The sequence below is a fragment of the Spermophilus citellus genome (genome assembly GCF_964194105.1).
Source record: "Spermophilus citellus genome assembly, chromosome: 7".
NCBI lineage: Eukaryota > Metazoa > Chordata > Mammalia > Rodentia > Sciuridae > Spermophilus > Spermophilus citellus.
Genome location: NC_138188.1, coordinates 162,489,100 through 162,512,404, shown reverse-complemented (window position 1 = coordinate 162,512,404; position 23,305 = coordinate 162,489,100). Strand labels below are relative to the sequence as shown.

General features: G+C 56.3%; 1 protein-coding gene across 1 annotated transcript in view; it reads right to left on the bottom strand.

Moving 5' to 3' along the window:
- Window positions 1–6,880: 6,880 nt before the first annotated feature.
- UMODL1 (uromodulin like 1) overlaps window positions 6,881–23,305 on the bottom strand; it is a gene marked incomplete at its 5' end in the record, with an annotated part of 53,855 nt that continues 37,430 nt past the window's right edge. Inside the window, 8 exons of the mRNA XM_081301993.1 lie at window positions 6,881–8,145; window positions 9,018–9,218; window positions 14,164–14,248; window positions 15,843–16,002; window positions 16,195–16,431; window positions 16,908–17,053; window positions 20,797–21,116; window positions 22,032–22,169. Coding sequence (XP_081158119.1) covers window positions 9,037–9,218; window positions 14,164–14,248; window positions 15,843–16,002; window positions 16,195–16,431; window positions 16,908–17,053; window positions 20,797–21,116; window positions 22,032–22,169 — 1,268 coding nt within the window. The 3' untranslated portion in view covers window positions 6,881–8,145; window positions 9,018–9,036. The remainder of the gene's footprint in view (window positions 8,146–9,017; window positions 9,219–14,163; window positions 14,249–15,842; window positions 16,003–16,194; window positions 16,432–16,907; window positions 17,054–20,796; window positions 21,117–22,031; window positions 22,170–23,305) is intronic.

Genomic DNA, 23,305 nt, shown 5'->3' with positions numbered 1-23,305 from the left:
GCCCAGCTTCTTGCCTCCTCCTCCATCTGATCACTGGGACCATAGAACTTTCTGGATTCCATTGGGTGAGGATCAAACCCTACAGGAAACAGGATGAGAGCTCGCTGCTAGGTTTTCCAAGAATCTTCAACGATTGCTTTTAGTACTGCAGGTTGATTATCCCTTATCTGAAGTGCTGGGGACCAGCATTGCTTTTGGATTTGGGATTTTTTCTTATTTTGGGATATTTGCACATACACCGTGAGCCATCTAGGGGTTGGGTCTGTGGAATTCCAGGTCTGGTGGCTTCTTGGCCCACCAGTTCCCCCTCCCGGTCTCCTGACACAGGGCCGAGGTTTCAGACAGCCTCTCGCCTTGATGGGGACGTGAGTGTCCACTCCTGCTCTGTGACCAGTACTACCCTGAACAGGCCTGGGCAGCACCAACCAGTGACTGTACAGAGTGCGGCCCAGGCAGGTCCCACACCTGTAGGAGGTGTGTCCTAGGGTCAGGGTGATTTCCCTAAGAGTCTGCACAGTGGTCACATTTTCTCTCCTTTTGGGTGTTCTGAGAGTTTGTGCTACTGTGCCGTCTCCTGCACTCTCCCTCCCCATCTCCCTCTCCCTCTCTCCCTCCCTCTCCCTTTCCCACTCTCCTCTCTCCCCTCCCCCTCTCCCCCTCCCCCTCCCTCTCTCCCCACCCTGCCCCCCTCCCCCTCTCCTTCTCTCCCCCTTTTCCACTCTCCCCATTTCCCACTCACCCCTTTCCCCTCCCCCTCTCCCTCTCCCCCTTCCTCCTCTTGCCTTCTCCTCTCCCCCCCACTCCACTCTCCTCTCTCCCTCTGTCTCCTGTCCCCTTTTCCCCCCTCCCCCTCTTCCCATCTTCCCCCTCTCCACCCCTCCCTCTCCCCCTCACCCTCTCCCCCTCCCTCTCTCCCCATCTTCTCCCTCTCCCCCCTCTCCTCCTCCCTCCTCTCCCCCTCTCTCCCCGTTTTTCTCCCCACCCCACCACCTCTCATTGTGAACTCCATGGAGAGAAGCCTGGGTTGTCTGGAGACCTACAGTGCTGGGGCCCTATAGCACCAAGTTTGTGACACAGAAACCCAAGGAGGTGTAGCTGGCCTTGGGAAAGGAAGCCCTGGCTCACCTGCCCAGACTCCAGGGGTCCTGAAGGCCCTGCCTTGGGAGACCAGCCTGGGCCTGGTAACTGCAGTCTACTGTGGTTTGGGGGCTCAAGAGGCTGTGAAATGGGGACAGACCTGTCCCCAGAGGGCCCAGGAATTCCAGCCTGCAGAGCCTGAGGGTTCCTCTGATGGAGTCCCCCACTGCTCAAGCCCTGGAGGGCGGATGAATCCCCTGCGTCCCCTGAGATCGGCTCAGCCCAGAGCCGTCACCAGGGTTACCCAGCATGTTTGTTTTTGTAAGCTGAGGGCAATTTATGATTCTCCAAAAACAATATTTATGAGTCAGAGAGGCGTGAATATGAGGTGGCTGGAGTGACAGGTGGGTGGACGTCTGGGGCAGCTGAGGGCCCTGGCCTCTCTGCCGGCGCTCATTGCTTCTGGATAGTCAGAGGTCATGGGAATCCTGAGCCCAGGCCACCCTTGACCCTCAGTCCAGCTCTGCCTAGGCATCTGGGTGGGGGTGATTTTCCTGCCCTGAAAGGAGAAGCAGAACTGGAAACAGAATGGACTGGCCTCCCGCAGCCAGGACATGTCCTTATGGAAATTTAGCAGAGGGACGTTCCTGGGAGCTCTGGCTCCCCGCGGCCTGGCCTCATGACCTCTGTGCAATAAAGGGTTCACTCAGAGAGGTGAGGTGCTCAAACCCTGCCCCTCTAAAGGACTGGCTCCTGCAGGGTCCTGGACTTGACCTCCAAGCCTGATAAGAGCTTGTTTGGACACTGGGTCCAGCCACCGCAGGTGGTGAGCCTGACAACAGGATTGATGGGATCAAAAGTGGTTTTGAATGCCTGAGGCTTTGGGCCTCTTTGGTGTTTGGGGTCTGAGAAGCTGGCCTCTAGAGTAAACCTGGGCTTGCCTGGCAATGCTCCCTCTGGGTTGTCACACGTCACTGCTGGGACAATCAAGTGCTATCTGAGGGCCCCACTAGAGAGGGACTGGAGGCCGAGTCTCTCCTGGCCTCCTCCCTGTGAGCATTTCAGCTGCTGACTGTAACCTGTCCTTTGGAGTTCTCTTGGGGATTCCTGGAGGGTTTGCTTTGGTTGGGGAAGGTCCAGAGGAGGGATATCCGGTTGGTGTGGTGTGTGCCTGGGGGAGCCGCGTGGGTGGCGTTGGAGAGAGGTTCCCCGGGAGCGTGTGTGGAGTGTGCTGGTGGAGTTCGGGAATAAAGTTTGTTCCTGCTTGAGTGGCTCGTGATTTGTGCCCAGCCAGACTGTGGCAGGGCTTCAGCCTCTTGGCCTGTGCAGCTACTGGTTCCTCCAGCTCTCCAGCCTGCAGACGGCCACTCTGGACTGTCCAGCTTCTGATCGTGGGAGCCAACCTAATAAGTCCCCCTGCTATAATCATACTTCGGGTGGGTTCTGTCCCTCTAGAGAGCCCTGACCAATACACCTGGTAGCTCCTTTCCTCTGCTGTCTCTCTGGCTGAGGGGTGGGGTCACATGAGGCCGCACCTCCATGTGCGGTGTGTGTGAGCTGCCCAGCACACACGGAAGGACACCAGATGTTAGCGCTAGAAATCTTGCCTATGCCCACGCCAAGGCTGGGTCTCACTCGCCAATCCCAGCTGCAGACCTGGCAGCTGACTGCGCTGCCTCTGAACAGGGTCCCTGACACCTGCCTGCCCCAGAAACTCTGCTGTTGGCTCTTTACCAGGTGGGGCGGCCTGGACACTTTCTGTAGGACACCCCTCCAGTGCAGTGCCCCCATGTGCCCTCTGACTGGGGGTGAGGCTTCTGCTGAGGACTGGGCTCCGCCTACAGTCAGGCCATCCCCAGGCCTTCCTCACAGGGCTGTTCCACCTGGCCTCCTCTAGGGCAGGTAAGCAGGGGACAAGGCCAGGCTGATGTCCGGGGAAGGGCAGGGCTGCCAGACAGTAAGCTCAGCCTGCACTAGGAGGCTGGACTGGCACCACAGTGTCACCCCAACAAGCTCCTGATGGCCTGACGCTCTGACGAGGGTGGTGACAGCTCCTGTGTCCACTACTGTGACCCTTTCCACAGGTCAGACCCGGAGCTCAGGGAGACAAGGATAGTTCCTTCCAACACAAAATCTGTAAGAATGTGTGGTTAAGAATTCAGTCAGAACCAGTCGGCGTGGGCCAAAGTGGCCTAGAGTTGCCATGGCAATGGGGACTTGAAGGCCTGATGTCATGCTGCTGTCAGTCAAAAGTCAAGAGGTGGACCTGGGCAGGACTCTCTGGAACCTTCTTTGGGATCCCCAATAAAACTGGAGTGCAGGAGGGGCATGCCATCCCTCTCCTCTCTGGAGAGTGTCCCCGCTCCCTTTTCCTACCCCTTTGGTAAACACATGCCTGTCACTCTGAGTGACATATCTTTGATTTTTCTGACTTGGTCACAAGAACTGGGGCTTAAAGGGGATCTTTGCGCTGCCTCAGTTTCCCAGAAGACCCCAGCCCTGTAATAGCCCCCCAGCAGCAAGGGTGCTGGAACAAGGGCAGGTTCTGGGCTGATCTGCACCAAGGCCCCCGGGGCCAGCCTCTGTGTTCCTGCTGTGGCATCTTTAATAATGTCCCTCTGCCTGGAGGAGCAGACTTCTCTTTTCAGAGCATGAGGTGAAGGAACACCCTGGCCAGGTCTGTCACCTAGTGACAGGGACAGGAAATCTTGGAACTTCGCCAGGCTGCCCTTTCCTAGAAATGGGGAGGGAAGAGGTTCCTTCGCTTGGAAACCAGGTGGGAGAGCAGAGTCCACTGGCACTGCCCAGGCATGCGCTCCTGGTCACTCACCGTGGCTCAGTTGTACCCTCAAAGTCCAGCGTGGCCTTCTCAGCTGTTGATAGGCCTCCCAGGCTCCACCCAGCAGAGACAAAGCCCAGCACCGAGCAGGCCTGAGGAACAATGTCAGATTCAGACAAGAGGCTCAAACCAGGCTAAAAAGGAGAAACCCCCGGCTGTGGTTGCTACAGAAACAAAGGGACCCTGCAGCCCTGATGCAGACCCTGGCTTAGGGCTCCATCTAGTGGCCATCATGGAGAGTTGCCGCCATTGCCAGAGGACAGCGGAAGGTTCCAGTGATTCTCCACCTCTGTGGGGCCTTCACCTCCAGCAGAACCTCTGCCATCAGACCCTCTACCCCATCAGAACTTTCACCTCCATAAGACTCCACCTCCATCACACTCCATCTCCATCAGACCCTTGGCCACCCCAGTGGGTCACAGCCTGAGATCTTGGGCCCCAGGTGGTGTCTGAGGGTCAGGACGTCCAGGGACACAGAACCCAGCAGGAAAAGACCCCCAGCCTCAGGGAGCCTGAGGACCACCTCCACACCTCAGGGGTACTCTGCACTGTAATATCCACAGAGGGCCTCCTTCCCTTCCCTCGGGCCAGAGGGATAGCAAGGATTCATGACCTCAGGGGGTTGCCGGATATCCCACTCCCACCAGAGTCCTGTGTGGGGGAAAGTGCTGTTTGAGTCGGTTCTCTCACCTCTGTGATCAACAGACCGACAAGGACAATTCTAGACGAGGAAGTTTATTTGGGGATCATGGTTTCCGAGATCTCAGTCCAAGATGAGGCAGGACACCAGGGCAGAGGGGGACAGGGACAGGAAATCTTGGTACTTCACCAGGCTGCCCTTCCCTAGAAATGGGAAGGTGGAGGAGGACAGCAGCTCAGGACATGGCACCAGGAAGCAGAGGGAGAACTCCTCACCAGGGACAATATATACACCCCAAGGTCCACCCCCAGGGACCCCACCTGCCTACAGCTACCTCCCAGTTAATCCTATCAGCGATTAATGTGCTGATTAGGTAAGACTCTCATAATGCAATCTTTTCACCTCTAAACTTTCTTGCGTTGTCTCACACGGGAACTTTTTGGGGACACTTCATGTGTGAACCATAACATCTCTGAGTCCTCAGCCATTAAGGGAGAATGCTCATACCCAAGGAATTAGCACAGGGTGGAGTATGAAGATATCTGCATGGTCCCACACGATCTCCACTCTGTTATGGGGTGGCCCCAGGGCCACTCACTCTGGGAGGGCATCATCTGGGGAGTCTCCAAGGCCCTGAAGTTTGGTCTCATGGCGTTTCATTGCACAACCCAGGGTGACGTCTGCATCAGAGACACTCAACCTTCCTCCTCCTTCTGTTTCAGCGCTCTCTGGACTGGGTCCCTTGAGCCATGCCAGCAGAGTCTTAAACCGGAGGCTTTAAGCTAAACGCAATGCACAAGCTGAGAATATCCCTGCAGCACATCAGTGACTCGATGGTCCCAGACCCTCCCGTGTGGAAGCCACCTGAGCACATGAGCATTTCCCTATTCCCCTTCCTCCCACCTGCGGGGGCCTCCCTGGCTTTACTGCATGTCGTGGTTACAGTGGGGTTTCTTCTGCTGGATGTGAACACTTGGGAGCGAGGACTTCATGTCATTCTTCTTTTCTTCCTGATGTCAGTGTAAGAACAAGACGTAGTAAGCATTCCTTGGTTAGCTAGATGGATGAGTGGGTGGGTGGAGAGAAACATGGATAGATGGATAGACAAGCAGGTGGAGAAAAGACAAGTAGGTGGGTGAGTGGGTGGTGGATGGTCGCAGGAGCAGAGACACCTCTTAATGCTTGGGGATGGGCACATGTGGACAGTAGAACAAAAAGATGGATGGACGGATGGATGGATGGATGGACAAGCAGGTGGATGGAAAGATAAGTAGGTGGGTGAGTGGTGGGTGGTTGGCCCCAGGATTAGAGACACCTGTTACTGCTGGATGACGGGCACATACATGGACAGTTGAACAAGATAGATGGATGGGGGATGGTTGGATGGACAGAAGATGGGTGATCATTTGATGGATGAGTGGATGGACCAGATAGGGACACCCCACCGCACCCTGCCCTCACCTCTCAGCTCCTCCCAGGGCTCCCATCAGCTGCTGGTGGAGCGTCTCCCTTCTCCTGTGTTCTTTGAGGGCAGGGCTCAGTCTTGCTCTCACTATTTTGTCCAGAACACTGAGCTCAGGGCCTGGGACACTGTGACTCTAGTGGCACCCCCTCCTCCTCAAAAATAAGTCTTAACTGGGCCTCTCCAGAAATCTTCACCATGGCTGATTTTAGGACTGTCAGCAAAAGAGTCTCTGCAAAAGAGCTCAATGTAGATAAACTTCCTGTTTTCATGTTGCCCTGTTTACTTGGCCACTGGCCTGGAAGATACCTGCACTCCAGGTGCTGGACACCCCTTACTAGCTTTTCACAAACATGTATCCAGTATAGTAGTTTGTAGAACTGTGCAAACAAGGCTCTGGCCTTGAGCTGGGCTTCACAGAGATGTCAACATTTCTAAGATAAGTTACAGTTGGGCTCCATGGTAACAGCTGGCAGGGAAGGAAAGAGAGGGGAGAAGAAGCTCTCCCCTTCTCAGGTGTGGTACTTGAAGGGTTAACTTGCCCAGAACAGTAAGAGAAAAAGCTGATTTATGTGAACTTCTGCAGACTGTGAGCTTCTGAGCCCCTCCCCTTACATGCTGGGCATAAAACTCTGAAACTCCCTGAACTTGGGGTTCAGGGGGATTGATGGATTACAGCAAAAGCTGTGCCCTCTGGACCTGGCTGCAGCCAAATAAAACTGTCTCCTGCTGTCTTGGTGTCCTGCCTGTCTGTCCCTGCAACATGACTGCTCAGGAAGAACTTGTCAGAGACTTGAGTGTGGGAAGTAAGAAGAGGGGAGATGGAGTTTTCACTATTACAGAAAACACAAACAAATGGAAGTAGCCTGTTTATTGAAATTGAGTAAAAACTGAAGATGAAGGATGGGGTTTTAAAATAATATGCCAACTACTTTATCTGAAATCCAGCCAGTCACAGAGCTCAATACCTGGCTTCCACGCTCTTTCCCAAGAAAAGCAAATGGCAAGGTCTGTGGTCATGCCAGAACCTGCCAGAACCAGAGTTGTGCTCCTGGTCTGCCCAGGAGGCCGGCCGTCAGAGCACGTGAGCTGAGACGGAGAAGCCAGCACACCCGACACTCAGGTCTCAGCGTTGAGGCAATGTATCCTGCTTGCTCAAACGGTCATCCACACCCGTTAGTTACTGACTGTTCCTCTTATTCTGAGAATACCCAGTAAATCCAAAGGCTCCTTTCCCAAGTATTGTGTAGGAGTGAGAGTTGATTATATTTGACAAAATTACTGTCAAGAATTGAAATCAAAGACCCTGTTATCATTCTAAGTTCATGGAAGGAAAACACGGAACTTCTAGATGTTAGCCTTCCAGCCAATTCTACTTTGTTTCAAATAAGGGGGAAAGCAGTGTCTCTTAGCAGAGGGTCAAGGGGAAAACCTAGAAGAATATACTTACATTCTAGACCCATTTCCTTCTTTATGCATCTTATACTCTAAGTGCACACCTATCTACCCCTTCTCTGCCTCCTCCTAGTGTAACAGGCATACCTCCCCCTCCCCCAGGGTGGATTACATGAGAACATGGCTAGGAGCACGTTGCAAACATAAAAGAGTGGTGTGTGTACGTGTGTGTATGTAACATCGTTTTTACTCACTAGGACAATTTTCATATTAATAGAGTACCTTCTGCGTTACTGTTTTGTAAATAAAAATGACCTGCTAAGAAGGCAGAAGAAATGTTAGAGTGTGTATACAGCTATTAAAAAGAGCATGAGCAATGCGTTTAAAGGATGGAGCTGTTTGTAAAAGAGCTTCGCCAGGACTGTCAAGTGTCTGTGAAATGTGAGGAGCCCTGTGATTGACAGCATGCTGGCCACTGGCTTCAGTGAGCCAGGGTCACTTGGACGGTGAGGACCCAGGAGGGCTCGGGATGTGCAGGTGGCTTGGGCGATGGAGGGGTGGTGTCTGGGCTGGGCTTGAGGGCCAGGGCTCTCCCAGCGCTCTGCCCACATCTCCAGCAGGACAGCCTCCTGGGGGCGGAAGGGCCGGCCGTCATCATGTCGGGGCTCGTCCTAACGCTGGCCCAGAGCACCCCACGGAGTACACGCCTGCTAATGCTTGACGTACGGTGACCTGCGTGGGGAAGGGGGACACTGGTCAGCTTGCATGCGGGGAAGGAGTTTACAGGGCCCCGGAGCCGGCAGGCTCCACACCACCCACCGCAGGTGAAATATTCTTTTGAAAATGTCCAAGCTGTTGAGATCATTATTCCCTAAAGAACTCAGTGAACACCCTCTGCCCGGCTGGCTGCTGCTTTCGGCATTGTAGGTGCCCTCAGGCGGCCCCAGCACGAGGCAGGGGTGCGCAGGCTGCCTGCCGATGCTGTGCTCTGTGGAGCGGTGTCCAGATCCTGCCCAGGAGGTCCATGTGACAGACCAGAAAGGCATCCTCTCCTCAACGCTCTGAATGTTTAAGTCACCAGTGTCCCACAGCAAGGGTCACACAGGGACCCATCCCTGCACAAAGCCTGGTCTCTGAGAACAGTTCCTGGTAGGCCTGGGGTGCGCCCGACCCACCCTGGGGAAGGCCCTGGGCTGTTTCCCTTTCAATTCTCAAGCTCCTGGTGTGACTGGACTCACCCCACTCCTTTACAGAGGAGGAAAATGAGGCACAGAGAGGCGTGGGAGCTTGCCCCAGGCGGCCCAGCAGGGGAATGGCAGCACTGGGTTTTGGGGCTGGCGCCTGGGGCTGCTCTCACCACGCAGCATGGTGCTGCCTCTGGACTCTTGGGGGCAGTGATGCGCCATCAGTGCAGCCCATCATTGATGTCATAGTCCATGTCCTCTCCCTGGCCACTGAAGGTTGCTTTTCCAGGAGGAGAAGGTGTGTCTCCTCAGGGAGCCCCAAATGGGACCTGCACAGACCTTCCCACTGCCAGGCCTATGTGGTCGTCACCAGGGTGATGGGGGCAGGACACGGCTGTGGGTGCCTTACTCCACACCCACCTGCAGGTCGGCGGGCCTCCTATTCAGAGAACACCTGGTAGCTGAAGTTGTCCGCCTGGGTGCTGAAGCTGTATTTTCCAGTCAATTTCTGGTAGTGCATGATCAGAAAGGCTGCAGCCCCCGCCACCATGACAAAGCAGGCCACCACGATAAGAACGACGTGGCCGGTCCCCAGGCCTGGCTTTGTACCTGGAGAGGCACCTGTGGGGTGAGACAGGCACGGGTGAGAGACCGCCAGGCCCGGAGGAGGCTCCTGTGGCCCAGCACTGAGCACTGCTGGGAGGTGAAGGTGTGTCCAGCGCGGCCCGAACGGCAAGTGCTGCCCGTGTCCGCCACTTCTCAAACCATGACCTGGGTTTGATGGAGCCGAAGCTGGCAGAGGTGAGGCCTGCGGGTGCCATGAGCTGCCACACACGACCAGGCGGGTCCAAAGCCTGTGAGTGCAGTGAGCACAGCTCAGCCAGTCCAGCCTCCTGGACATGCCCTGGCTGAGAGGGCGGAGCTGGCCGGCCTGCGCTGGGCCTGCCTGGATCCGCCAGGCCAGAGGAGAGGTGCAGCCTCTCACACACCTGCCTCCTCCAGGAGGGGAGAACACACACTCAGGGTGCTCAGACGCCCAAGTTTGCAGTGGCACTAGTCACAGTAGCCACAAAGCAGAAAGAGCCCTCGTGTCCCTCAGCACATGAATGGTGGGCCAGGGTGGTCCATCCCCACAAGGGAACACAGCATGGAGAGGGGAAGCTGACTCGCTACAGCAGAGATGAAGTAGAACACATCACACGAGTGACAGGCCAGGGCCACACGTCACACCGCCCGTCCACAGGAACTCTCTGGAACAGACCAGACCACAGGCAGAAAGCCAGGGCCCTGAGCAAGGGAGCAGAGAGACAGCTGGTGGGCAAGGAGTTGGCTTCAGGGTGGAGCTGGGTTGAAACCCGAGAGGAGGTGGCTATACCGCGTGGTAAAGGCACCACATGCCACCGCACTGTGACGTCAGTACCACTGATCGGTGCTCTGTGGACTTTGCCACACTGCCTGAGAAAAATGCCAGCTTCTGCCAGCCCTCAGCCACTCCAGCACCCCAGGGACAGACCTGACCACCACCACGAGGTGACCCAGCCCGTGGGCACGCCATGAGTCAGAGGTGCCCAGAGCAGGGTCACAGCCGTGGCCACATTCCCCCAACCCTGCCGGGGTGCCCCCGCAGCACAGCTGGATGGCGTGGCTGGGGATGAGCCCTCTGGGAGACCAGGGGCGCTCACCATCCCATCTCCCACCAGTGGTGATCTTGGGGCAGTTGCCCAAAGTGGTTGCTGCTCTGGGGCTCCTACTGCACAGTGGGGTATGTTGCTGTCGGCAGAGTTGTCCCACTGAGCTGCTAGGGCTCCCTCTGGGGTCCCCGGACAGCGAGCCACCTGCAAATGACAGCCATACCCCCAGGAACAGGAACACTCTGGGACCTCCTGCCCCCTGCCTGGGCCCTGAGCTCCCAAGGACCCCCAGGCTCCCAGGCCCTGGCCAGCCGTTTCCCTGGACAACTGCAGAGCTGGCCCTACATGCAGACGCCAGGGGCACTAGAGTGGGCGCCTCCTTCCTCTTGGGCCAGGAGTGGGGACTCCTCTTGCTGGTATAAGGGGGCCACATGCACCAAGGATGCTGGAGACCAGGACAGAAGGAGACGGGTACTGCAAAGCTGTGGGGCCAGAGCCAGCCTAGAGTGTCTGCCCAACAGTAGCCCCTGTTCCACTCCACTCCCCAGCTGGGTTTCTGTTGCCTGCACCCAAATATTCCTGACTGACCCGCTAAGTCAGGCTGCTCAGAGTGGGGTCCTCAGGCCAGGCTGCCCCTGGTGACACAGCCCAGGAAGAAGGGCTCTGGGTCCATGCAGGGTACGTTAGAAGGGGAGAGCCAGCCCTTAGGAATGTCTATCCCAATCTGGCACATGCTTCGGCAGTGTGTCCTGTCCTCACCTCTTCAGCGGCACGTGGGTCATGCAGGCAGAGCGTGTGTCAGTGCAGGGTGCATGAGGAACTCAAGTAACTGCAAAGACACAGAACTACTAGGGCTTTTGTAAAAGGGACAGAGAGGGGAAGTGCCAAAGACCGTCCTATCACCTTCCCGAGCAGGCCCAGGAGGGACAGGCCTCTCCCAGAGCTCAGAGTCCTCCTCAGCCTGGGGAGGCCCAGCCTCCTCACTTCTGAGCAGCCTCAGTGATTGTTCCAGACCTCCCACTGGGCTGTGTGTGCATGCTGTGACCATCAGTCTCCTACTCTGTCCACCACCTCCAGCGAGTGTGAAACAGGTCGGCCATCTACTAAAGCAATGGCCATCACGATTTCCAAAAATTCTGATGGTGAGGGATTATTTGTGGGTAGCACACACCTAGGGAAGGACAGAATGGATTCTTCCTTACACGGTCACTACCCTGTGCCATGTGCTGAACTGTGCCACCACAAGACACCTCCGAGTCCCAGTGCCGCGGAGTGAGCTGGTCTGCAGGTAAGATGTGACGAGGGAAGGCGAGGACACTGGGATTGGCGGCCCAGCCCCATCCTGGGAGCGTTCTGCTGAGAGGATGGCCACGTGGAGTCAGAGACACAGGGAGAAGGACACGTGAAGACTAAGGCCAGCCAAGGAACGGGCAGCAGCTGCGCCTCTGCCGGTCTCGGGGCAGCCCTGCTGGCGCTGTGGCTCCAGACCTCTGGCCCGGCACTGAGAGAGGATTTCGGTTGTTTTAAGGCCCCCATACCCGGGAGTGGAGATTGTTCCAGCAACCCAGGACACAAGAAGGGCCAGAGTGGAGTGGACCTGCTAAGGAGCCAGCCCAGCTCCTTGGGAGCAGAGAGCAGCGGTGGCCCAAGAGGTGCAGCAGAGGGCAGCCCCCATCAGGAGGCCGGTCTCGCCTCTCCCCAGCAGTGGAGGTGATGGTGAAGGCAGAGACGGAGGAAGGTTCCGGAAGCCGTCTGGCCTCTGGGCTCTCTTCACCCCTGCAGGCCCCCATGGTGCTGCCGCTACATGCACTGTTGCTGGGTGGCAAAGTCCCCACTGCTGCGGGATTCTGCTTAAATTATTTTCTGTATGTCCTGTGACAGTTATTAACCAAAGGGAAACTAAGACTGCAAAGAGCAAGAACGATGAGCAAAATGGACCGACTGAGACCTCGTTTTTGAGCTGACCTGTTACACTCTCTGTGCTGGATGTGCCAGTGCCCTGCTTCCCAGTTATGAATGGCGACAGCTACCGCTGTCCAGCAACTTAGACAGCCAGTCTCGGTGTGAAGTGGGAGTTGTTATTATTCCCAGTGCACAGGTGAGGAAAATGGGGCTCAGCATGCCCATCACCAAGGGCCAAAGTCAGGAAGTCCACAAATCAGCCTCACACAAAGGTTTGCTTCTCCTATAGCCCCATGGGACACCCACAATGTCCTGATGAAACAGGACAGTTCACTACAACGTCCATCTTACAAAGGAAAAGCAGAGGGCCTGCACATAGTAGATGGATGAAATAGTAAATGTGTGGATGGATGGATGAGTGGATGGATGGACAGATGAGTGGATGGATGGATGGATGAGTGGACGGATGAGTGGGTGGATGAGTGGATGGATGGATGAGTGGTTGGATGAGTGGATGGATGAGTGGATGGATGATAGGTGGATGGATGAGTGGACGGATGAGTGGGTGGATGAGTGGATGGATGGATGAGTGGTTGGATGAGTGGATGGATGAGTGGATGGATGATAAATGGATGAACGAGTGGATGGATGAGTGGATGGATGGATAATGGATGGATGGATGAGTGGATAGATGAGTGGATGGATGAGTGGATGGGTGAGTGGATGGGTGAGTGGATGGGTGAGTGGATGGATGGATAGATGGATGAATGAGTGGATGGATGAGTGGATGGATGGATGAGTGGATGTATGTATGTATGGGTGGATGGATGGATGAGTGGATGGATGAGTGGATGGATGGATGAGTGGATGTATGTATGTATGAGTGGATGGATGAGTGGATGGATGGATCAGTGGATGGATGAATAGATGGATGGATGGATGGGTAGATAGATGATAGGTTGATGGACAGATGGGATTCAGGAGATTTAGTAATTTCCATAAGACTTCCCAACTCATACATCATAGCCTAACAATCATACTCAGTTCTATTAATTCCAAGTCCAAAATTTTTCATACTAGTTACTAGTTTCATACTAGTTTTTAAGGAGGGTGTCCCTGAAGTTGCCACCACTGTCCCTGGGCCTGTCACTGGCCAGAACTCACTCCTATGGACACACCTAGCTGCCGGGGAGGCTGGGAACCAGATTCCCTCCCGGGAGTTGTGAGTCAGCTACCACCTGAGCTCTCTCACTATGGAAGGGAAGAGAAGAAAGTTGGGGACATCTGGCGGTTTCTGTCAAATGTCTTCAAACCACAAAACCATTACTTTTTCAAAACAATCTGATCAAGCTGGTGCATTAGCCCACGCCTGTAATCCCAGCAGCTGAGGCAGGAGGTTTTCGAGTTCAAAGCCATCCTCAGCAAAAGCAAGGCGCTAAGCAAGTCAGTGAGACCCTGTCTCTAAATACAAAACAGGGCTGGAATGTGGCTCAGAGGTCAGATGCCCCTGAGTTCAAACCCCAGTAAACCACCCCCCAAAAAAAGATCTGATAGATCACATTAAAAAAGAACTCATTTTCCTGAAAACCAGATTCTGAGACTACGTGAAATGTAATTGGCTGAGGAAGGTTTATGCTGAGGGAGAACGGAAACACTGGGCTTCTTTTTTTGCATCTTCTGAATAAAACAGCTTTTTCACACACATAAAGAATTGGACACCACCTGTTTACAGCCTCCCCCTTGAGCCCCTTCCCCTTCACCCACCGTATCTACCCAGGTCAGAAAACCTCCCTGGCTCCCCAGGGCCAGCTGAAAGCAGCCCTGTTCAGCGGTGTCTGACTCCGAGCTCCGTCTCCCCAGATGCTCGTGACGCGTAGAGCGCCATCCTGCTGGCTCACAGGGACCCAAGGACGAGCTCAGCCACCGCTGTTTCTGTGACCACGGGTCTGTTAGGAGACTCAAAGCCCCGCGTTTGGAAGCAGTTGCCCCCTGAGCTCCCTGCTGGTTAATGGGGTCTTTTCCTGTGGACTCACCTTGTGCCCGAACGAGGGGCCCCCAGGACATCTGCTGCACTGCAGAGCCTCTACTGCTTCTCGGTGACCGGAAGTCATTGCAGCTCTGTTGTTTGTTTAAAGGAGAAAAGGTCAAAATTAGTGGCGCAACACCATGGGGATTAACTCCCTCTCAGGGCGGGCGGTCATCTGGGAGAGTTCTGTCCTCTGGGTCATCAGGTCACTGGTGGGTAAGTCTAGACGGGGCATGGGAGCAGCGGGAGACCAGATAGTGGGACGTGCCTGGGACAGGAGGAGCAGAGCACACCAACCAGGGAGGTGGAGGACCCTGGCCCTTGGACCTTCCCACCAAAGTGACCACGCCTCAGGGGAGGCTGAGTGCCCTGTGCCTCCTCCAAAGGCTGCTGCTGCCATGGCTCCTCTTAGTGCCTCTGCCTTACAAACAGGTGCCTGCGCTGGGGCCTTGGGCAGTCAGCTCACTCTGCCTGCCATGGGTGGCTCTGTGTCCTCCAAAAGCTCTGACTCCTAAGCCCAGCGCATGTCACTGAGACCTTCTCAGGTTCAAGTGGCTCATAGGGCTCTAATCCTGTATGGCTGGTGTCCTTATAAAAAGGGGACACCTGGACACAGAGACAGACACACACAGAGGTAGAACCACGTCTCCAGGCCAAGGAAAGGCTGAGGCTGGGAGGGCCTGGGCAGAGCTCCCTCTCGGCCCCACGAGGGAGCAGGCCTGCCAACACCTTCTGACCTCAGCTGAGACGGGGGCTTCTGATTCGTCCTCTGTCCTGTTTGTGGCACCCTGTTACAGCACCCCTGGAAATGAATGGATGCCCGTTCTGAGGAGCTAGGAGAGACCTGTGTCAAGGTCAGACCACACAGAGCACAGGACTGGCACTTCCTGCTGAGGGAAACTTGTGGCTGTGACCTTCTCATGTCTTTTGAGGACCGAATGGTCCAGGTGGGCACATGAGTGTACCCCTCAGCACCTGTCACAGGGAATCGTCTGTTCGCTGTAGGACAGTCTACTGTTTGAGAAAAGGTGGCACTAACTCAGTTGGCCACATGGTGCTTCTTCTCTTATCCACGACCTGCCAACAGGCATGGGTGGAGCCCAGGAGCAAGCACATCCTCCAGAGGAGAGACGCGCACATCGTCTGAACAAAAGGCCCGCAGAGCCGGCTCCTCCTCAGACAGCGCGTGACCACACGTGGGTCACTTTGCCTATGACTGGTCTAGAGAACAGCTCTGAAACTCAGGATTGCAGAGCACCTTTCGAATTCAATGGTGTGAGGAAGGGAGACGTAAAGCTATTCACACTCCCTGCGAGAATGTTGGGCACAGGGAAGGAAAAATCGACCACCGCGTCTGATATTTGGTAATGTTCGTCGATGTTGAGAGTCCACACCAGGCTCAGTAGCACTTCTGCGCCTAAGTGTCCAGCTGGCCACCTGGGGGAGGGGCTTGGGCTGCTGGGACAGCTAGTGAACAGCACAGCCTCAAGGTTGTCCAGCCAGCCACACACCCGAGGTGCCCCAGCTCTCCCTGGGCCTCCGCTGCACTGCCTCCTTCCAATACCAGCCTGCAGAGCCCTGTGTCCCCAGTCAGATGCCCTGAGCCCCAGCTCTTATTAACAGAGCTGCTTCCTCATAACAATTCGAACTTGTGCCAACTGTGAGTCAAGGAGCACAGACACTTACTATCTTGCACGTGGCTCTGGGGGACTCCACGCAGACACGCAGCCTGCAGTGCAGGTAGACCACGGAGTTATTGATGAAGGAGAAGATTCTCAGCTTAAACTGGGCCTTGCTGGAGTTGCCGTTCTCGATCACACTGGTGTAGGTGTTGGGGACGGGGCAGCTGGGGGGGAAACGGGGCGTCTCAGCACACGCAGGCCCTGCTGGCCTCTCAGGTGGCTCCCTCGTGACTGTGTCTGTGGGAGTCACCAGGTCCTCTGAACCAGGTTACATCAGTGTTGGCCTGGGAATTCCAGGAGTCCCCAGCAGGTGACAGGCCAGGCGGGCAGCGGGTGCAGCACCCCCTGAGCCCTACCTGTTGTTGATGAAGCTGAAAGTGACGGGGTCCCGGGCGTTGCTGGAGGGGGTGGCCCAGCACTCCGTGAGGACCACCTTGAGCTTGCTGTTCTGTCTGCAGAGCCCCACCTCGACGGTGATGTCTTCGCTGGCGGACACACTGTGGTTTGGAGGGATGGGAGAATCTCCGGTGAACAGCTGCATTTCGGTGACAAAATTCCCAGCGCCGTGGAGGTCCTCGAGGATGGTGTGAACGCTGCAGGAGGGAGCGGCACTCAGGAAGGTCCTTCTGCCACACCCTTGACCCATGCCGCCTCCAAAAGCAACTCCAAAGAAGTGTGGAAATCGATAAGAACCCCTCAGTAGAGCAGATGGGGGCTGTGGGCACAGATTGGCCACCTGGGTCAGCCCCCCACCTGTGTTGGCAGAGACTCCTGGGCAGGGGCAGCGGGCAGAGAGCCTCACAGGAATGGAGCCCCAGGGGTGCCTCAGGGAGGCTGGGCCTCCTTGCTGCTTGACGAGGGGTGCATACTTAGCTCCTCTGGTCAATCCTAAATTGGACTGAGACAGGATTGGGGAAGCTGACAGTATTAGTCCGGCCCCAGCCACTGTTTATTTATATAGTCAACCTCAAAGAAGGGTCTCAAATGGTTGAAACCATAAAGACCCCTAAGATCAAGGTGCTAGGGAGGAGCTGGCGCTGTGGAGTGGCCAGAGCGGCCTGACACTCACCCCCACTCTGGGGCGTAGCCCAAGGAAGTCAGGAGGTCATTCTGGAAGGCACAGTGGATGGGGCTGAGGATCTTCAGGTGGTGGATGATTCCCTCTGGGGACAGGTCATTCCTCAGCATGGTCCTCACTACAGTGTTTGTCACATTCTGGGTACAAACAGGGACGTAAGTGAGCTCCCAGGGTCCAGAAAACTCCTGACTGAGCTGTAGGCCTTGGCTCTGGGTGCTGGGGGTTCTTTTTAAAGCTTACCCCCAAAAGTGTAAAACCCCTGATGACCGTTTCCTGATGTAGATTGCCAAAGAGAGCAGGAAGCCTTGGCTTCTGCCTCCAGCCTCGTCCCCCCAGAAGGAGGCACAACCCACCAACGGCACACAGTCCTTTGCATTGGTGCAGAGAAGTCCCCAGGGAAAGCTTGGCTCCTGAAAACCCTCAAAACCTCTTGAGAGGTCCTGAGCTTGGAGCAGGCAGGGGTGGTGGATTTCCCTTCCTCAGCAGGCCCTGAACCTGCTGAATGCAGCTGTCACACCAGGTGCTCAGCCGACTGAGAACTCAGGCCTCCATCTCCAGGCCCCTCCACTGTCCCTGTAGGAGACACTGACTTGGGGGGCACCAGCTGGCATATAAAGCACACCCACACACCATGGTGGACGCAGGCCTCTGCTGGTGGCACCTTAATGCCTGCTCTGTGGCCAGTGCTACCTTGGGCCTGAGAACCCGGCTGCCATCTGCCAGGGCCCCCCGCTCACAGGACGCAGAGTCCTGGCTCAGGACGGGGCTGCCGAGAGCTGCCGGGCTCCCCTCAGCGGCCCTGAGGCTGAGGCTGCTGCCCGCCTCCCTCCGAGGCCCCCTAGATGAGTCTTCTTGAGTGTGTGAGTTGAGGGCTGGAGGGGGCGTGGGGGGTGGTCTCTGCAGCCACTGGGATCCTGCAGGTGGCTCCTGACCGGGGGCTTGGAGAACACAGTTGTGCTGGACAGACACCGAGCCTGCATACAACGCGCACTCTGCAGTGGCCTCCACTCTCCTGGCTGACCGCGCCTTCCTGCCCCTCCAGCCCGCTCCACACCCACCACCACGTTGTCCCTTGAGTCTACCTCTCCTGTCTTTGTCCCCGCCCGGCCTCCAGGGTCCACCTCACTGGACCCACAGACCTGCTGAGCCACCAACCTCAGCCCTAAACCGGCTAACACTCCTGGGCCCAGAGTCAGGGGACTAAGCGTCATTGTGCACCTGCGCCACCCACTCTGCTCAGGTGTTGGGAGGATCAGGGCATGTGGCCCTCCCCACCCTTTCTTCTAGGAAACAAGACCTTGCATTACTTTGCTTTCCAGGCCTCCAAGGACAAAGCCAGGACCCTGGGTTCCTGCCCTGATGTCAAACTGCCATCTCTCGTCTTCCCTGGCAAGGACATCCTTACAGCCCTCAGCTCCTCCATCAGCTGCCGCACCCCTGCTGACCGTCCCCTCCGTCCCACCCCTCACACGGCCGTCCCAGGCCTGCGGGGCAGTCCACCCTGCCGAGCATGCTGCCAGCCAGGCCCAGCAGCCGCTGGTCTGAACCACAGCTGAACTCCCCTGAGAGTTTTCTGTCTCCTTAATGCCATCGCGGCCACCTCCCCTCACCCCATGGGACTACCTGGGCCTTCCCTCTCTAAGAGGAGACCCTTCCCAAAGGGCTCCCCTTGTCCAGTGCCCTCCCTGCAGAGGCCCCTTTCCCACCCAAAGCCAACACAGGCTCCCAATGAAGACGGTGGCCCTCCACAGGGCTTAGGCATGGCCCTGTACCCCAGCCCACCCGAGAGGGTCCCTGCACCACTGCATCTTCTCTGAGTGGCCAAGATCCTGCCACAGATGACACATTCCACCAGGGGACAACCTCATGCCTGGGGCTTGGCCCTCGGTTGGACTCAGGAGGACCCAGCCCTTCCCCAAGCAGGCTTCGTGTTGAAACGGGGAGAAGAGGGAGAGAGTGGGGCACACGTGGACATGGAGACCGCCTTCCAGGAAGCAGGACCTGGGCCCAGGTGCCCACGTGGACCCCAGGACCTCCTGGCCCAGAGTCACCCGAGGGGCAACATGCACAGGGACTCGAAGGTCTGCAGCCCAGGAGGACACTTTCCCAGACCACGTCCCAGTCCAGAGCCTTCAGGTCCCCGGAAGACCTGGAGCCAATTTCCTCTGACGGAGTCACTCTGACAAATGCCACCACAGCCCCACCCACACAGTGGACATGCACACTCACCCATATACACACACACTCACTGACAAGTTCAGCTTGCTTGCCCACGCTCACACTCATACATGTGTACAGATACATCCACACACAAACCACACACTCATGTTAGCAACACACTCTGACATGTTCAACTCACCCACACATAATTATACATGGACCCACCTACACCTATCTTCCCATTCATGCTCAGATTCATGCACACATTTACCCACACCCTTGACACATACAGCCATGCACTACAGACTTGCACACTTGTGATGTTTACATGCATGTAATGCACAAACCCACACACAAAACACACTCCTACATTCACACACATGCACATTTGCACACACACATACACAGCTATGCAGATTTACATACATGCACACAGATACATGCTCACACATGGATGTGTTCGGACACACACACATTCAGCCACTCACACACAGGCACACCTGTGCATACCCACAGATGTATCAAACACAACCACACACATGCACACACTCTCACACACACAGTCAGTGCCTGCACACTTTGCTACATTTTGGATTGGAACGTCCATGTGTTGAAGGCCTGGTGCCAGCCCACGGTGCCACCTGAAGGGGTGGGACCTTGAGGAGGTGGGCCCCCAGGCAGAACGTGGGGCATGCCCTCCAAGGAGGTGTTAGCACCCAGCCCCTTCCTCTCTCTTCCTTTGCTTCCCAGCTGCCACGAGGCAGCTTTGCCCCACCACGCGCCCCCGCCATAGTGTTCTGCCTTGCCACACGCCCAAGAACAGGGGCCAGCCACAAACTGAAACCTCCAAAACCGTGAGTCAAAGTAATCCTTTCCTCTTTTAAGTTGATTTATCTCATGTATTTTGTCACAGTGACAGAAATCTGACTAATACACATACACTCATTCATACATGTCCATAGGCACATTCATATGTGTACATCTGCACATGTACACTCGTGAATGTTCCCACTACACACAGGCTCACCCACACACGTGCACATACCTGCACACAGGGATGTTCATTCATATGTGTAGCATATTCACATGTATGCACACACATGTGCACTCATGTACACAAACACACATGCACAGGCATATTCTTACACGTGCACATGCTTGAAACATGTGTATATTCATGCATAGGTGTGTTCACTGTATGTGCACACTCATGCGCTTGTATGCTCACACATATACACAGGCATATTTGCACACATGCACATGCGTGCACACGTGTATCTGTGCATGTGCATAGGCACATTCACTGTGTGCATATGTACACTCTTATAAACTCACACATATACATAGGTGTATTCAGACCCACGGGCACTTGTCCACACTCACATTCCCACATGACACCTGGCTGTCCTGCCTCTTCTACTCCTGCCTCTCCCTCCTGCCTGCAGTGGGACAACTCTCTGAACCCTGACTCAGATGGACCCCAGGCCCTTTGCACCAGAACCCTGCAGGATGGAGCTCACATCTCCTTCCTTTTTCTTTGGTGCAGGCTGGGCTGATCCTGACCTCCATTGCTGGGTTCCCTTGCTTAGAGTCAGACAGCTCAGCAGCCAGGGTCTTGCCTGGCCCCCCCCCCCCAGACCAGACGCCAACCCTCCCCATATTGAGGACCCGCTGACTCACAGACCCTGCACCCAAGTGTGCATTCCATGTCAGAACTTACACTTTGCACAAGGGTCCCGCACTCTCCCCAGCCGGCCACCAGGAGCACATGGGTGCTGTTGCTGCTGCTCACGTTGCAGGAAGGCTGTCCCAGGTACAGGGAGGACTCAGGGATGGCCTCCTGCTGTAGGAAGCGTCTCTGGATGGCGATGGCCACCTTCTCAATCTCGCAGAGCACCCTGACTGCACCCGTCAGGTTCAGCCGCGGGCGCAGGTCCTGGGGGGTGGGCCTGTCACCTGTCCTGAGCGCAGCCCTGGTCCCTGCTGGTGTGGGGAGCTGCTCTGGGCTGGGGGCCTGGGTCAAGTTGCCAGGAGAGCTTCCTGCAGACACAAGGAGACCAAGAGAAAGGGCGGGCTTCTGTGGGGCTGACCTGGGTGGGCAGACAGCTGGGGAGTCACTACACCCTGCAGCAGCCACACAGGGAACAGCCAGCTGAGTCACAGTGGCACACGGCACGCTGTGCCAGCCAGCTTTGCACTTGGCACAAGGGGCGCCTTGGCTGGGGATCTCAGGGGATAATGCAGGGATGTGCCAAGCCTGTGGCAGGGAAAGTCACCTGTCCCCGGAGGCTGGAGGCTGGCCACTATTGGGCCCTGAAACCTCCCTTCAGGACCCCATGCCCCTCACCCCTGCCTGGATTCCCTCTTGCCCCAAACACTCCACTGGAACACCCATGAGAACCAGGAATCACGTCGGGCCTCCGAGGCATGTATCGTTCTCAGTGGACCCCAGGCCCCAGGCTCCACTCAGCGGCCTCATAGCCTCCTTCCCAGCCCTGCTGGCTCCTGCTGGCCTGGGGGCCATCTTCCTTCACCTTGGTGGGGCTCACCTGGTACTCTGCAGCTTCTCCCCCGGGATGTGGAGCAAACTGCTGTGGCTTCTCCAGCAGCCCCCCACACACCCCAGCACCTCATCCTGCAGCCACCTTCAACAGCCTCTCTTGCTCAGTGATCCCCCAACACACCCTGCCACGCTGCCCTCCTTGTCATGTGCCTCCTTAGCTGCTCCTTAAGACCAGCCCCAAGACTCTCTTCCGCAAGCCCTCCCTGAGCAGGCTCTGGTCGGAGACAACTCGGTCTCTGTGCCTCCTGCTTCTACCCCAAGCAGAGCATGTTGCACACACACCCCACGTGCACACAGGAAACTCGCCCCAGGACAACAAGCCCACTCATGAGAGTCCTTGAAAGAACAGATTATGGGACGGTGTTCTGGAAAGGGGGTCATGACACTGTCACCTTCACAAGGTCTTCCAGAGTATTCCACGTGGAAGTCCGGGGCGCCTCCCTGGCAGCTGCAGGTGAAAGACCCAAGGGTGTTCCGGCAGGATGTCCCCGGCACACAATCATCCTCCTGCCTCTCACACTCGTCATAATCTGCAAGAGTTTAGAGAACAGAACAGGAAACATCGTGGGGCCCGCGGGTGGCCGTAGAAGAGGCATCGCCAGGCTGATGGCTCACCACGGCCCCGAGGGGAGAGCAGGTCCTCAGAGGCAAAACTGAAACGACCCCAGGAGAGCACACCATGTGCATGTGGCCAGCTCTGGAGGGCACGGGCTGCTGGGGTGGTGGGGAGCTGCTGTCGGGGCGTCTGCAGAGGCTGCCATGCAAGGGGGAGGGTGCCAGCAAGGCAGGGTCATCCCCCAACCTCTGGAGAGAGCCAGCCGCCAGGCCCCCGATCTCCCCGCGCCCCAGGCCTGTGCCTCCTGCCCTTCCTCCTCACACTTGGCCACTTAGGTAGTCAGCAGCAGGCCTGCTGCAGAAGATGGGGGAAACAGGAAAGCCGAGCACAAAACCCAGCGCCCCCAATTCTGCGAGCTGGCTTATTTCCACCTGGTCTCTTAAGACAGACTCCAGGCCCCGCGCAGCCCAGTGGTAGAGCACTTGCCTGGCCTGGGAGAGGCCCTGGGTCGCAGCCTCCACCGACACCAAGCATATTCCGCCTCTTTCCTTCCCCTGTCCTTCCAGCACCTTCCACCCCAGCAAGCCTCGTTTTCACCATGGACAGCGGCATATGCCAGGGACATGATTTAGTACACTTCCTACCCCAGGACTGCTTTTAAAGTGACCCTGAAGATGAATATGTTGTAAAAAAAAATGAGGGCTGGGGACCTGGCCCAGTTGGTAGAGGGCTTGCCTCACATGCACAAGGCCCTGAGTTCAATCCCCAGCACCAAAAAAACATCAAAAACATGGTCCCAACTGAGCCCTGAGAGTCCTAGAAGTGATGCTCTGACGCCAAGGTGGAGGGACCCTCACTTGGTGTCTACAGCTGACTGATTTCTGAGAAGGGGGAGCAAATTCCACCCCCAGCCACCCCTCACCCCTGCTCATGGCGCCTTCATTGGAACTCACACATTACATCATGAAGATTCTTTACGTGTCATTGAAGGTGACCCTCTTTGTCAGTCGCTTGCGTCTTCTTCTCTATTTTCTCTCTGGGACCCTGGTGCACCTATCTACAGGGTTCTTGCTATTTATCGTCTACCTGTGTGATCTCTCTGAACTTAGG